Source organism: Alternaria viburni, assembly GCF_023758015.1.
Source record: "Alternaria viburni strain BMP 2772 chromosome Unknown scaffold_9, whole genome shotgun sequence".
Taxonomy (NCBI): domain Eukaryota; kingdom Fungi; phylum Ascomycota; class Dothideomycetes; order Pleosporales; family Pleosporaceae; genus Alternaria; species Alternaria viburni.
The window spans coordinates 791570-807074 of record NW_026055778.1 but is presented as its reverse complement, the minus strand read 5'-3'; the positions used below and the strand labels follow the sequence as shown (position 1 = coordinate 807074).

The 15505-nt window shown below is 52.5% G+C and overlaps 6 protein-coding genes across 6 annotated transcripts; 3 read left to right on the top strand and 3 right to left on the bottom strand.

Moving 5' to 3' along the window:
- Nucleotides 1-353: 353 nt before the first annotated feature.
- On the top strand, nt 354-1019 carry J4E79_005166 (uncharacterized protein; the record flags this gene model as incomplete). The annotated part of the gene is made up of 1 exon (XM_049354044.1): nt 354-1019. The coding sequence occupies one exon, from the start codon at nt 354-356 to the stop codon at nt 1017-1019; it is 666 nt and encodes a 221-aa protein (XP_049211664.1).
- Nucleotides 1020-3310: 2291 nt separating this feature from the next.
- Nucleotides 3311-4171, bottom strand: J4E79_005165 (uncharacterized protein; the record flags this gene model as incomplete). The annotated part of the gene is made up of 1 exon (XM_049354043.1): nt 3311-4171. The coding sequence occupies one exon, from the start codon at nt 4169-4171 to the stop codon at nt 3311-3313; it is 861 nt and encodes a 286-aa protein (XP_049211663.1).
- An 833-nt stretch (nt 4172-5004) lies between these two features.
- On the top strand, nt 5005-5886 carry J4E79_005164 (uncharacterized protein; the record flags this gene model as incomplete). Its single annotated transcript, XM_049354042.1, has 1 exon — nt 5005-5886. The coding sequence occupies one exon, from the start codon at nt 5005-5007 to the stop codon at nt 5884-5886; it is 882 nt and encodes a 293-aa protein (XP_049211662.1).
- A 374-nt stretch (nt 5887-6260) lies between these two features.
- On the top strand, nt 6261-7184 carry J4E79_005163 (uncharacterized protein; the record flags this gene model as incomplete). Its single annotated transcript, XM_049354041.1, has 1 exon — nt 6261-7184. One exon carries the CDS (start codon nt 6261-6263, stop codon nt 7182-7184), a length of 924 nt encoding a protein of 307 aa, XP_049211661.1.
- A 548-nt stretch (nt 7185-7732) lies between these two features.
- Nucleotides 7733-8623, bottom strand: J4E79_005162 (uncharacterized protein; the record flags this gene model as incomplete). Its single annotated transcript, XM_049354040.1, has 1 exon — nt 7733-8623. The coding sequence occupies one exon, from the start codon at nt 8621-8623 to the stop codon at nt 7733-7735; it is 891 nt and encodes a 296-aa protein (XP_049211660.1).
- A 3717-nt stretch (nt 8624-12340) lies between these two features.
- Nucleotides 12341-13763, bottom strand: J4E79_005161 (uncharacterized protein; the record flags this gene model as incomplete). Its single annotated transcript, XM_049354039.1, has 3 exons — nt 12341-13050; nt 13098-13647; nt 13695-13763. The coding sequence occupies 3 exons, from the start codon at nt 13761-13763 to the stop codon at nt 12341-12343; spliced, it is 1329 nt and encodes a 442-aa protein (XP_049211659.1).
- Between the last annotated feature and the right edge of the window lie 1742 nt (nt 13764-15505).

Here is a 15505-nt window from a genome sequence, read left to right as displayed (position 1 = left end):
TTGCGCCGGCCTGACTTCGGTGTCCGAGGCTTGCACCAGCTGTTCATCCGCTGACATGTTCACATAAACATTAAAGATGATAATTAGATAGAGTTTGGCATGTATTACGCAGATGCACGATGATGAAAGTCAAGATGTTAGTCGATCTGGGGGCCGGGATGGCAGCTAGCCGCGCGATGGGGAGCGCCACAGGCAAGTCTCCGCATCTCCGCCCACCACGTCATTTTTAGATTTGCTGCCAGAATTGCGCGTACTCGAATGCGCAGCCCTCGCGATCGCCCAACACGCCCAGAATACCGAGCATTCCGACACAGACGCCCGCCGCTTCCGACCAGCCTCACGCGCAGCCCACCATGGCGCTTCCAGCACCAACCATCGATCTCCTCCTCAACCTCATCGACACGCGCCCGCAGTCCATCCTCTCCTCGCTCGAGCAGCATCCACACCTGGCCTCTGCCCGCGATGCTCACGGCTACTCGCTAGTCCACGCCGCAGCTTCCTACAACCAACTCGCCGTGCTGCGCGACCTGGTCCAAAAATACAATGCCGACGTCAACATCACCGACGAAGACGGCGAGACACCCCTCTTCGCGACCGAAAAGACCGAAGTAGCGAAGTGCCTTGTTGAAGAACTAGGCGCAGACACAAAGATACAAAACCAAGAGGGCCAGACAGCAGAGGACAAGATTGGCGAAGAGGAGGGCGAGACACACGAAGTGTACCAGTACCTCAGGAGTCTACGCACCGGCGATGAACCTGCTGCACCGGGTGTCATAGAGACTGAGGGCGTTCACCCGCCGCCCCCGCTGCCCGATGGTGTCAAGGTCAATGTCGGCACCATGGAAGAAGATGCTGTCGATGCGCCGGACCCTGAGATACGGAGGCGCATCGAGGAGCTCGCGGCCCGGGAAGATTATGACTCTGAGGAGGTGCAGGCACAGTTGAGGGAGCTGGTGCAGGATGTTGTTGGGGGCATGGGTGCTGATGGTGACAGGAGTGTTAGGCGGAGGGTGGATTGAAGAGACAGGAGATGATGTGCAGTGGGTGCACATGTGGTTGACTCGTCACCCGCGCAACACCACACATAACATCGTCAAACACGAGAGATAGGTCACTCCGCGCCGATTCTCGCCTGACTTGCCCTGGAAACAGTTCAGCACCCACGCTGTGTGTTCGTGCTCGCAGAACGGTATGCTTGAAGTTGCCTTGCTCTCTCAGAGCCTGGCATAACCCAACGGTGGTATACTTCCAACATATGCAGAAGGGCAATTGAATGCCAGACTGCCTCCCATAGATGATCTACAAAATGTACATCTCATGGTCCCCACATTGCACCGTCCCAATCTGCATCTTCTCTTCTGTCCCTCCGTCACTTGATCACTATTCAAAATCTCGATCCTCAAATCTCGATTGCAAGAATATCTACTTACCCAATGCAGCAACTTCCATTCCACCGTTGATTGCGGCAGAATCAGGATTTTGTAAGCCTACTCGGAGTATGTCTCTTTTCATACAGCGGTTCGGTCAAATGCACCGACCTTGGTACACCCATCCGGTCCGTCTGCGTTAGGCAACCTCGCTCTTATGCGTGGATTCCAGCCGGCGACATCGGCGATCTCTGGATTTTGGACAATGGGTGCGATCTGAAGCATCTGTGAGAGATCGGAGGAAGGCACTGCTTACACATACTCGCGTAATCCGACGTGCGAGCGTGAAAGGGCCGTTCACGACGGTAATAGTCTTATCCACACGCAAAACCACACCATCGGGTACAAGCATAACCCATCCGCAACACCAAGCGCACCGAGAACAACGTCATACCGGCCCCATCTGTTACTCCAAGAGGCAACAAAACGCAAAAACCATGGATTCCAGTCGCTCTTCTTCGGACTTATTATTCTCACCAAGACGCACTGATGCCCCTTGACCATTTGCCATTTCCGCTTTATTCCCACAAAAACCCGCGTCTGTGCCGCCTTTTGTTTGGACCGGGGAACACGGCCATGCTCGGCAAGGCATCGGCATTCCCATAATTTTTCGCAGCAAAGTGGGGCGTCTACTCTTACCCGAACACCCTACCCTATCCTCCTCTCGGATCGCTCCCTTGGTTTCAACGTTGGCTTGGCGTCTTCGCCACAATCGTTCCCTTTGTTGCCACTTCACCTCCACGGTCTCCACCTGCCACCCTTTTCGGTCAAATCTGCTATAAGGCTGCCTGCATGGGGAAGGAAAGGCCAAAAAGTGTTGATTCTAGTCGGTCAATTGCGGTGCTTCTCGGGGGCATTAAGTGAATCCTTCGGTGAGTTAAGGTGATGGGTGGATGGAGAGAGGGGTTTGGGGGGCGAATGGGCGTGAGACGTGTGGGTTTGTGTGAAGAGATTTGTCGAGGATGGGAGAGGGAAAGGTAAAGTATCTGCTTTCTTTTCTTCTTTCTTTGGGTGGGATTGGGATGTTGGTTCATCGGTAATGTCTGCATATGCGTATGCGGCTTGACCCTTCTCCTCCCGTCCAGAACTGCTCTTCTCGCCTTCCTGTACCGTGTTTCTGCACCGAAGACCTGCGACTCCCGGTTCAAACGGCTATCCTAGCGGGCCCTTTCCGATATGCACTATGCATTACCCTGTTCGGAGTGTCTCGCGTACATCTCTGTGTCAGAGCCCCGTTTCCTCCATGCCAAACTCGGTTCGCCAAATCATCCATCATCATCAGTACCGAATTCTTAGATTCCCATCCCGAATACCCCCAAAGAGGTAACTTCTGATACCCCACCGTAGAACACAGTCGCACTTCGCACTTCTTCGCACTTTTTGTCGCACTCCTTCGCACTTCTTCCGAGGCTCGCACTTTCTCCCTGATCTGGCACTACCCCTGCCTCCGCGGAAGCAAACCTCATACGATGTGTGGTCGTTGTATTGAAACACCGCACTACTCCTATGTTCTAGATCTTTTTTGCTACCGGGTTGGGAAAGAAAAGAGGAGTGTCGATTGTAGCCAAGACTGCGGGCCGTGACGGGTATGCAAGGGGATGGTTCTGCATTAGGGGTCGCTGGTACAAAATGTTAGTGTGCTAAAGCTCGAGAAGGTGTGTGTCATCTCAGCACGAGGGCACTTTATTTGGAGGAGAAGCGGACAATGATCTTCTAACCGAGACGTCTACATCACCTCCGTATTTTACAAACTCAGGTCCTCAGAGCAATGTAGACTTCAGAGCACCTGTTCGTTTTGTTTCCCAGTATAAGGTACAATTTCCCCCTGGTCTAATAACTCCTCACCTCCATGGAAGCGATACCTTGTCCGATATGTAATCGTCCTATCGGAACACCCTGTCATCGCCGCTGAGCTTCTCCTCCGGAACCTCGATATCCTCAGTCTCCAGCGTGAAGATGACCACTTCATACTTTGCCGGGCGTGCCTGGCTGTCCTCAGCTACCAGCGCCTTACAACGCTGTTTGCGGTTACTGAGCCCAAAACGCCGGTTGATCTCTCCCAGGAAGTCCTTCAAGCTATAGCTACGAAACGATTCGATCTCAATCGCTGTAAGCGCGCCCAAAGGTCGACCTTCAGTCCACCGCACGCACGCAAGCCCTAGTGTTGGTTCGCACTCTCCAGCATCCGAGTCGTCTGATGAAGGCACCGGATTACGTGCAGTGGTCGCCTTTGGGTTCGCCTTTGCTGATCTCGTGGATTTCGATATCGTGAGTGTTGTTGCGCGCTCCCATTTCGCAAACAGGATGTAGTGGTAAGCTGTTCGGAATACGGTTTCCACGTCTTCTCTTCCCCAATAGTAGAAACACCCCTCGCGGTCGCCAGTGTTCTCTACGACGAGTCTGTGTAACAACCATGAATACCAGTCCGTCTCGTTGTCGTACCTCGGAAAATGCGTCTGCCCAAGGGATCCTATGCGGCCGCGCCACTCATCGTCCCGGATGCGTGCATAGAGATCGTCGAAGGTGGGAACGCTATTACCAGGCTTGTAGAGATCGGTCTTCAGAAACTTGCTGACGAAGACTTCCCACCACGGTTTGACGAGCGATGAGTTTCGCCACTTGTCAAAAGCGGCGTCAGTGTAGGAGTATCCGAGAGAGGCGACGATCTCGCCTCTGTCTTCATACGGCTTGCGCGTTGAGCGCTTTCGCTTTTTAGAGGAAGTGGTGAAGGAACCTCGCGCCATTGTAGCTAGTCGTAGCTACGAGTCTATCAGGAGGATAGAGTATGGCTACCTAGGTACTGTCTGAGTTGGGCGCGGCGCCTTGTAACGTGTGGGTATAAAATTGCCTGGGTCCCTGCCGAAGCGAACAAATACCCGCTCACTCACCTTCATCCATCCACGTCAACCTAGGAAAACACTGAACACCCTAGAGGCTACATTGACGCTAGCTTACCTACTTTGAAGGGTTCCAAGGTTTCATATCAATGTAGTCTGCAAACCTGTTTAGTTCTATGCTTGTATGAGGTGTGTTCGAGGGATACAAAAGCATCAAGTGAACTATCTGAACTAGGTGATGTTCAGCATACTAATGGACTTTGAATTCAAGGGGTTCTACATTGTACGTTCGGAGAGCGCTCGTGGTGAAACCCGATACCCACTAACATTGGTGACTTAGACGGTACTGCTACCATTCCAACTTTTAGAGACGTTGTTATTCTCAAACAGCTTACTATCAACTTATCAAATGCGAGGTATCGTGTGCGCACATGAGATGCAGCTACCTTCGTGCGCAGTGGATCCAATTCTGTCTAGCGCTAGCGCAGCCGCGGGTGGCGATCTCTTTAGTCAGCCACTTGAGCAGCCCTACGAGTCTTGCGCATTCACGCCAATCTTCAATCACCATACGACCTTCCGCCCCGCGCATCGCGGCTACCTATACGAAACCCACACGATTACACGGGAATATCCTCGACATCCGCTGTGATTTCACACTGTATACGCGACGACCGTCCTTGTAACCGCATTACCCTCTACGCCAAATCACCGTCGACACCGCCACAACCACAACCACAACCATGGGTAAGGCTGAAGCGGGTAGTACAAAATGGGTGGCCAACAAGATGAAGTCAAAGGGCTTGCAGCGCTTGCGCTGGTGGTGTGAGCCGTGCCAGAAGCAATGTCGCGACGCCAACGGCTTCAAATGCCACGTCCAGAGCGAGGGCCACGTCCGAAACTTGCAAGTCGTTGGCGAGGACCCTAAGAAGTACATCCAAGGCTTCAGCAACGAATTCCAAAGGGATTTCGTCAATCTCTTGCGGACAGCACACAACGAGAAATGGATCGGTGTCAACAAGTTCTACAACGAGTATATCCGAGACAAGGAGCACGTCCATATGAACGCTACTAAGTGGAGTTCGCTTACCGAGTTCGCCAAACACCTGGGACGCGAGGGTATCTGCCATGTCAAGGAAGACGAAAAGGACGGATTGATGATCGCTTGGAGAGATACTTCCGTTGCAGCCTTAAACAGGCGCAACGAGATCGCAGAGATGGAGGCTGCTGAGGCACGAAGCGGTGCTGGCGAAGACAAGATGTTGAAGAAGATGGCGAAGCGTGCACAAGAAGAAGCCGAGGCTAAGAAGGCTATCGAGGCGAAACGAGCTGCGGCACAAGCAGCAGTGCAACAACAGGTCACCCCGCCGGCAGAAGGAGCGTCTCCAACGGAGGAGAAGAAGGTCGAATCGCCGGCCAACGAACAAACACAAGGAGAGGAGAAGACAGATGCCACGGAAGTGAAGGCGGAAGCAGCGCCTGTCAAGCTCAGTTTCGGGCTGAAAGCAAAGACTGCACCAGCGAATAAGGCCGGACTTGGTCAGATGAAGAGCCAGAGCATCTTCAAGCGGAAGAAGGACGACGCGACAGCGGAACAAAAGCCCGTGAAGAAAGTCAAGTTATGAGCGAGGGTAGGACGTGATTGATTTTTAATATGCATAGCGCGGCGTTTGGGTCAACATATTATGGCAATGCAATAGGATTCCACGTGCAGAGAGGGCATTCACAACACTTCGACCTTTGTTGCTGCTGCTGCTGCTGCCGCCATTACCGGCACTTCGCCTACGTCCCGGGAACACTACCGCGCCATTTCGCGTTCTTCTGTCTAGGGGGTGCACGCGCCATGCCATCTCAAACTTAGCGCCATTTCGGCGCGTCTACATCATCGAGACGCGTCTCTCTCCAATATATACCCACCTCGCCTCTTTTTCCTCCAAACCCAACTCCTCAGTCTGCAAATTGTCGCATACACTTCGCAACCTCGTCTCTTACCGCAAATATGTCCCTTGTTACATTATCGTCCCTCCCCGATCCAGTCCTCCATCTGATATCTCTATACCTCGCTCCCGATCGGCCCAGTGTCAATGACGTTGAAGAAGGCCAACAGCCAACACTCTACCGCCATATTATCAACCTCTCCCTGACGGCGCACTCACTCAATCGCATTTCCTCCGTACACATCGCCAAGAACATCAGCTTAACAATCGCCAACGCGCGTTGGGATCTGTTCCTACGCACCGTTACCTCGAACCCCACCTACGCGTCGACCGTCAAATACCTGAAGATGAGCGAAGGCACGATCGACGACAACTACGGCAAACGTATGGAGGCCATGCTCACAGCGCTGAGCGGACTGGAGGCACTATACGTGCATCACAGCAAACGGAGCCATGCCAACGCCATCCAACAGCTGATCACCTCAAAGCCACTACCTCTATGGGATACATTACAAATACTGCGCTTCAATCACATCAACGCTTGGGGCGAACCGGCCATTGTGCAACTCGATTTCGAGCGCAAAGAAATAGACAAGAAAGGCGGATTAGGTTACACAAGTGGCACTGAGCTGCTCACTGGAGAGCTAGAGGACTTGAGCTGTCATAGGTTTCTTGATATACCAGTCATCAGTAAGGTCAAGGTTTCCACACGCGACTTTGAGAACGATGGCGATGACCAGGACGATGCGGACTGGGTGGATGAAGATGAGGAGGAAGAGGCGGATGATGATAGCGATGGCTGGAGTGAGCGCGATTATGAGGATAACAGCGAGGAGAGTGACTGGGATTCCGAGGATGAGAGCGATTATGAAGACGATTGGGAGGCGGAGTATGGGTTTGCTGTACCGAAGGCAGAGCCGGTTAAGAATCTGGAGGCTCCGAATGCTGCGGTCGTTGTGCCTGGGAGAAGTCTTTTGGATTTTTGAGGTTGAATGCGATGTGGGCATGCTTAATTATCATATGGAAGAGGTTAGGACTACATTTCTTGCTTTGTATTATACCGTGTTACTTTACTGGTGTGTTAGATTTACTCACGTATTGAGTCTGCCTATTTACTAAGGATAGATCATCTAATGGTGAAACTCATGTCTGGAGCATCGCATTCGAACGTGAAATCAGTTGGCGGACTTGCCTGTGGGCATAGGAGCAAGCTACCAAATTCAGTCTCTAGTATGAGCCAAAAGAGAGATCCACTTCATTGACGTATTGCACTGTATCGCATTTACTATCGGATACTATCATAAGCTCCATATACACATGCAGCCACGACAAGATCTTCATCTTCGTCTTCTTCGTCTGAAGGCTTGTCGTCCTCTTCCCAGATGTCCAAATCTAACTGAGCTAATAAAAAAGGAAGACTGAGACACTGTCTTGATAGGTCTTGAACGACTTGGTAGAGAGAAGCGATATGTGGCGTACCCATGCACTTGGCTGTCCTGTGCGCTTAAATCAAGCAAGCGCCTATTGGCCGGAGCTACGTCAAACTCATTCGCACCCTTTGTAGAAACAACGGTACTGGCTTCATCTCTTCTTCGTTGACTACTTCCCTCGTGGTCAACATGAAAATGGCCTTTTTCCCATCTCTGTGCGCGAAGTACTGAGCGCCGATGTACGTCAAACACCCTGTAGTATCCAACTCCACCACAATCTGCCGGTGGCTACGTAGATCAAAGGCGTCCATGACCGCTCTTTCAAACTCAACTTCAGTCATGCCAAAAAAGCCCTGGACGGTTGCTCGAATGGATGCTCCCTCATCTTCTTCTAAGGCTTCCGGCCTACCTTCGACCCAGAAGATGCTGGCAACACCTTCGTCGGGATGGAGGCGATGCTCATACGCATCCACAGATGAGGTAGCTTCGAGGAGGTCTAGTTGTTTGGACGAGGATGGTGCGGTTTTTGATGAACTGGCAGTGCCTTTGCCCTTGCCCCGTGCGCGCTGTCGCTTCTCGAAAGCGATGAAGTCCCACATGCTTCGGTATGTTGCCAGTCTCTCAAGCCCCTTCGCATAGAAGCAACCATTTCTGTCCTTCGTGTTTTGATCGACAAGGCAATACAAAAGCCACGCATGCCAGTCGATATCGGTAGTGTACTGTCGGGTGATGCGGGCGGAGAACGTCCTCGCGCCACGCTTCTCGCCGTTGATCATCCGAGTGTAGACGTGAACGAACTTTGGACCCTTTTTGCCGGATTTGAAGGGACATGAATCCAGGGAGTGTTTGCTGAATGTTTCCCAGTGGGACTTCACTAGATCACTCGCGCGCCAGTCTCTGAACGCTTGCTTCCGACCGAAGCCCAGTTGTTCGATCATCAGTGCCTTTCTCTCGTGGGGTCGCATCTTGCGTCTCTTGGTGGTGTTGGGGGTCATATCGGCGCGGGTGTGTAGGGTGTCGCGAGTATTGGAAACAATAGGAGCGGCAGTTGCGATGTTGTCAATCGGAAGCGAGAAGGACGTATGTGGCTGCCTACGGTAAAGGTGCAAACTGAGCGTTTGCACAATTGAGCGTGACAAATCGGCGGTCAATGAGACATACCGTAGAGATATCCCGTGTCTGCTATCGACATGTACGTCACGTCACGTCAAATTTCGAGATGCAGTTGTCTTCAAACGACGCGGCCAGAAAGAAATAACAACAACGTAGGCTTCTAGGAGACTGGCTTCTATTACATTGTCATTGCTTCGTGCCGCATACAGCAGTGTATAGCACGATACCAGAGAGCTTCAAACGCGATGTAGACTTCTGGGTGATCTGTTTCTACGAAAAATTTATTGCTTCTTGCGGCCTACGACAGTACAAAGAAAGAGAATAGGCAGGAACTAACAGCAATGTAGTCTTCCGGATGGTCTGAATCTGTACTATTCTTGTTGCTTCTTGCGGCCTACATCGGTACATGACACGATGTCTAGGAAAGACTAACAGCGATGTAGACCTCTGAATGATTTGCTGCAACGCAGAAAACAGGCCGTATAGGGTATGTAGCAGTCTTATACTACTGAAATAGAGTATAGGAATACGCGAGCTCCGTCGCTACATGGCAACGAACGTAAGTGCTGGCGTAGCAGGCTTATTCGAGTATGGGGAATGAAGTGTTGGGGCTGATATAGTTGCGGCTGTAGCTCTTGCCGAAGGAGCTATCCTTACTGTCCTGCAGTATCTTCTACGCCGCAATTGGCTTATCAACTTTCTTATCTTGGCCGAAGCCCGGCTTAAGCTTGAGAATGAGCTTAGGATTATACCAAATCCACTAAACTCCGTGGTGATTATCAGCGAAGTTGGTGCTTATTCTATTGGGCGGGTACTTCAGGTATACAAGCAGATCGAACTCTAGGGTAGTAGCTTTTAGCCACGGATCCCTCTAGCATCGCAGAACTATCTATCAGTACCGACGGAAAGTAGAGTTAGCCTGATGCCGGCTTAGTTCGCAGTTTCAATGTTATTCACGATTGCTTGCACTCTAATTAGAGAGAAAACTGAACACCTCGGAGCCTACATTGACGTTAGGTTAACTAAATTGCTTGCTTTTATCGTAATGTAGACTATAGGCCTGCTTATGGCCGAGCCCGAGGTGTTTGATGATCTCGATCTTGTATTAGTATGACTGACCTTTGTGCTTTCAAGGAAGCATCTTAATACAAGCGAGAATAGTAGCGAGGTCGCTAGATTGTCTAGGGTACTAAGAACAATCAAGGCGGCAGTTACGCTGTTAGAAAGATGTTAAAGAGCATTCGCTGCTTGATGTGCGATATTTTACTGTGGCCGAGTGGTTAAAGGCGCTGCGTTTGGGTCGTTCTGAACATCCTCCGCAGTCTTCGAGGAACAACGACCCGGTGTGCGGTAGCCCGTACCGATCAAATCCCAAAACTCATCTACAGAGACAAGACATCGATTGGCACACAGATCCTGCACCAACGCATCTGAAACCGATTCCGTGCGACAGTGACGGTGACTTGTCACCGTCAATCACACCTCTCAGGACCAGTACTTACGCTCGTGTCCCCTGGATGTCTCGCCTATGTAAAGGGCCAGCGCATCACAACGCCCCGCCTCTTACATGTCGTAATCCACGTGTACCCATGCTCGCGATGTCAGGAGATTAGGCGAATTCGCAGCGTAAGGGGAAAAACAACTCGAAAGTCCGTTGTCGTGAATGACGATGAGGCTTCTCTGGACGCTGCACCACAAAGCAGGTTATTGGGCAGGCGCGACCAGCGGATAGGAAGGCGCGACTCAACCCCGCTGCCGCCTTCTCGCTAACCCAGCGCCCTATCGATTGCGCCAGACAGACCGTGAGAAAGCCTCCCGCAGCATGTATGCACGCCACACGGCTCGACGTTTCTAATTTAGGTGTCTGGGTTCCTTGCCTAGGCAGTAACGGCGTAGCGCGCGGCGATGGGTGTGTTGTTGGAAGATGGCGACAGTTGGTAACTCACCCGCTCACCGGTCGAAGACTTTACGCCTTGCATACAGCATGTATGTTAAGCAAGGACAACGCGTTCTAGAATGTGGAAGCCGAGGTATTGGAAATATCTACATCGCGCTAGTCTGTAATCAATGGGAATATGTGACTTGGCTAGACATGTGAAATCGGCCGGATAGCGACCACTTTTCGAATCCATTTAGTCGCTCTATCACGATACTCGTATCCAGGTAATTACTTCCCCAATCTCCGCATCCCGCTCGACCCCCTCTCTCATTTTCCCATCTCCCCCATCAAAGAGATGAGATGAGAACCGGGCCGAAAGCGAAGAACGCACGTTCGCAAAAAAAGAAGACGGAGTAGAAAAATGGGAAATGTACCAAGACCTACTAGAGCAAAGACGCCACTCAACAAGGCAGTTACGCGAGAAAAGAAGGAAGGAGGAAAACAGGGACACGGGTCGGGGCACGGCAGACGGTAGGTAGGAGCCGATTTTGCCGGTCCAGGAACCTGGTTGCGTTCTTCTGTCGACAAATTGCGAGATCGTATCTCAATGTCCTGATTCAACATGAACAGCTGGAGAGCGAAACCTGTAAAATCCATTATCCATATTACTCCCGAACCATGCGTCTTTCTCGTAACGTGAGACGTAACGCTCTCCTACCCCCGTTCACCCTCTCCAGTCAACCCCATCAAATCACATTAAGCGAAAACAAGTAAACATGCGTTCACACAAACTGGCCTATGTTCACCGCACCGTAGAGCAGGTATTCAACAACCACCCAGGGCTAATCAGCTGCCTAAGTTCCCGCGGCTTCACAACCCGCGTATCCATTAGCTTCATGTACATGCTGCGCAAGTTGCCACTACCGAGACATCCTTCCAGCTCTATGCATACACGTACATTCATACATTCATTCGTGTAAGTAAGACTTGGTTTTCTTCTTCTCTGCCTGCTGCAGAGTCTGTTTTGCCCCGTTTGATCCAGTCCAATCACCAGCATGTGACGTCGGGCGTGGCTTACTTGCCTAGTTTCTTGATGTCAGCGCACATTGTTCAGCTGAGTGGCGCTTTGCTGACGACGGACGGCAACTGAGGACTTGGCTTCTTACTGTGCCTCGCCAATTCAAGCCACGGGCGTTCAGGGGGTGAGAACTCTAATCCTTCGTCGCCTTGGGCCATTATAGCCGTAGTCTGTTGTAAGTAGAGTGGTGAAGCGAGTTACTCAGATCTGCGCAGACCGTGTCAAATCTGAGAAGGAATGGATTAGAGAAGAAGTTCGTGATTCTACTATATGCTATGCAATGAGCCCGTAATCCCTGGTACTCATGCTACGTGTCGATCGTTAGGTGTGCCCATTTTGTGTCTATAACGCCCCGATTATGATGATGGTTTACTACAACGCCGCTCGCGTTCCTGGTATGCCAAGCAACCTTTTGCGGCGGAGAGAGTGAATTAAGAAAAACAACAGTAGGTGGGCCTGTCCATGCTCCAAAACCGTACATGCAAAGTACCCAGTGCCCGAATGCTGCCCAGAAGAAGCCCCAGATGTTGCCAGATGATACAAAATTAAACGCTGTAAAAACATCAATGCAGTTGGTGCCTGCACGTTGTTGTGGAGGCGAGGTGGAAGCCGTAGCGAAATTATCATTATCGTAATGAAAAATTAGACTTGTTCGGTAAAGGCTGATTTCCGCGAATCACCGGATGTCCTCCTCTTCTTCTGGAGCTTCTTTGATGTTCTCCGCTCGGCGAGCTCAACCTCCTCAGGGGTGGGTGGCTGGAAGGTGCCCGGCTTCAGGACCTGAAAGCCAGAGTTGACGGAGCGCAGGACGTGGTCATCGCGATCCTGGTTCTGCTCGGTGTTGACTTCGTACGGCACCTGATCGTAGCTGTATTGGTGGTGAGGGCCACGGGGTTCGTAGGTGTCGGGGTAGTAGGGAGCGTTGGGCGCGTAAGACTCGGTCAGGGGAACCGCTTGCCTTGCCTGGTTCGCTGCGTTGCCATCGTGACTCGGTCCGGCAGATACGTCTTCAGCTTGGTCGGCGACAGTAGCTAGCGGAGGAGAAGGTGACTTCTGGGGCATGAAATAGTTAACACCATTGACCGAGGACACTTGGTTGTCCGCCACGCTGGCCCACTCTCCGCTATTACCTGGCTTGCGCACTCGAGGAGTGAGCTGTCCAGTCTCGGCAACGTGGGAAAGACGATGGCTGCGGAGGAGTTCGAGGTCGGTCTTGGGGTCAATGGGTTGGTTGGGCCTGAAGTATGCGGACTCGTAGGTGCGGACGTCCTGGCCAGCTGCCATGTAGTCGGACTCGTCACTGGTGCGGCGGCTGGAATTGCTTGCGGACTGTCCATGTTGACCGAGGGGAGCTAAGGCTGTTAGCATAGTTCAATCTATTGCGCATGCTGATACTCACGAGAAGTAGCGCCAGAGTTGCGGGTAGCGTAGGGGTTTTCCAGGGCGTTGAGGGCGCTGTTGCGGGAGACGTGGTGATTGCAGTTGCTGCAGCGGGGGCCCTCGTGGTTGTGGGGACGCGCAGGAGAAGATGATCGGGAGTCCTGGGTTGAGACGGGCTCAGCGGAGACGGCGCGGTCGAAAGAACTGGGACCGCGCGAGCTGTTGCGGCTGGAACCTTGGGCGACTGGCCGGGGCAGGGAGAGTTGCGACTGCGAGGCGTATGGAGGGGCTTCGCTGATGATGGAAGCACGGCTACTGCCAACGGGGGTGTTGGTACGCGAGATCCAGACACCGTCGACCTCAATACCGCTCTGGATTGCGCGGATGCCGAATGGAATCTCGTCCTTGGTCTCCTCGGTCACCTGGGTTACTGGCTGCGCCTCGAGCATTTCCGGAGTGGCTGCGCGTTTGCCTTTGTCCACTTTGCTGTACTTGCGGACCTTGTTCTTGTCGTACCATAGCTTGAGCAGGCCCAGGAAGATGGTGAGTACAATTCCGCAGGCCAGTACCTGTACGGCGTTAGCAGGCGGAGTCAGCGATTAGTTGAAGTCCTTACGAAAGTCATCTTCTGCCATAAGGCCCAGCTTTGGAAGAACTCATTGCCGTCGGAGGATCCGAAGCCCATGTTTGCGGTGGAGTAGGAGTGATGTCGAGATCAAGGTAAGAATAGCAGGTGGGGCGGAGATGCGATGCAGGCAGGCACACTGTGAGTGACACCTGTCGGGGAGGAAGGTGCGGACGGGTAGGGCAGTAGCGAATGGGGGGTTCCTGATTAGATTGGTATCGATAGAGGGATCCGAACAAAGAGGTGAGCGAGCGAGCGACAGGAGTCTCAGGCGAAATTGGGGTAGGACGCGGGGGTTTTAAGACCGGACCCTTGGACTGATGGCGTGGAAAAAACGAGTGTGGAACGTCGAGCAAGTCGAGTGGATGTCACTAATGTATCAGACCTGTCATTCACGCAGATGGGTACGGGGAGCGAGTCGGGGGCGGAAGGCACAGGGAGCGAGAGACGGGTTGGGAAAGGATTTATTATATTGCATTCAGCGGCTGGACTGGAGATCAGTGTCAACTCTTGGACCCGCAACAACGGCACACTGACTGTGGTGAAAAGTTGGCTGGGTTGTCTAGGGCAGGCGCTACCCTGTTCGAGCGCTAAGTTAGGCAGGGGCGCTTGCAGGGGTCTCGCGACACGGTGCGGGATGTAGACTGAAATAGCAAAGACTAGAGCAAGCGACGATGTGGCACGTTGGCTGTTTGATTGATGATCGGCCACGGTATGTGGAGCTATACGAAGCAGAGTCACAGCCAGCCAGCCCTAACCTCTCGGGCGCCAGGAGCATCGCGAGCCCATCGTGAGCCGCGACGCCGCACGTGTTTGAGCCCCGGGTGGGTGTAACATGAGAATGGGGTCTCGATGTAAGAATATCGTCGACGTTGATGGCGGAAGTCAGCCGCTGGGAACCACGATGAATCCGAGCGATGCTGGTGGTAAGCTAAAAGGGAAGGCCCCAGGGGTGTGCGCGCTTGTGGACGGCTAGTGAGGATGACGAATTTCCCTCTATGGACTGCTCCGAGTGTTTCGGAAACACCAGCTCAATATCAACTCGTATTATTCCTCAGGTTGAGTGATCTTCCGTTCTGAGTCGGATGCGACCGTCTTGCCATTCCCTGCGTCTGAAACACGAGGCTGTCGTCACAACTGCACCGCACCATCGCTTTCACACAGCAGAAGCGTCTTCAGCCACTACCCGCATTGCTAAGTGGGCGTCCAATTTTGGGGCGGGCGGATGGCGGCTTTGGCATGCCGCGGTCGTTGGATGAGACGGTCTTCCCACTTTCTTGCCCAAGGCCTTCCGCTATTCGGGTTTTCGCTTCTCCACCATGATGGTATCTCACAGACCTGGATGCACGTCCTTGCTTTCTTTGAGGGGCACGGCGCACCGCATCTACTCTGGTGTAACGGTCACTCCCAGCACACCGCTCCCGGCCTGTTCCAAATTATCTTCTCCAGCGCACGCTTTGGGGTCATCTCCTCGCTCGCCACCATGCCGGGAGTGTATCGATTGTCTAGGCGAGCGCGGAATTTACTACCACTCGCCAGTGCGCACTGATCACACACGATCGTTAGTCATACTAACTGTTCTTTTCAGTACCTTCAAAAAGCATCATCTCTACACAATTACCCAACGAAAGCCCTTACCATGGTGAACGTGTTGGCCGTACTCAATGTTGGCCCCTCGGTCGGTTCCATTTTTTTCTCCCGGCGTTCAGCCACAAGTCATCGGAAGCCACTTCTCGTTCTAGAAAATTGGATCATGACGAGACGATGATGGTGATTCCGTCTTGGTGCCTCAGCCAAGGCAA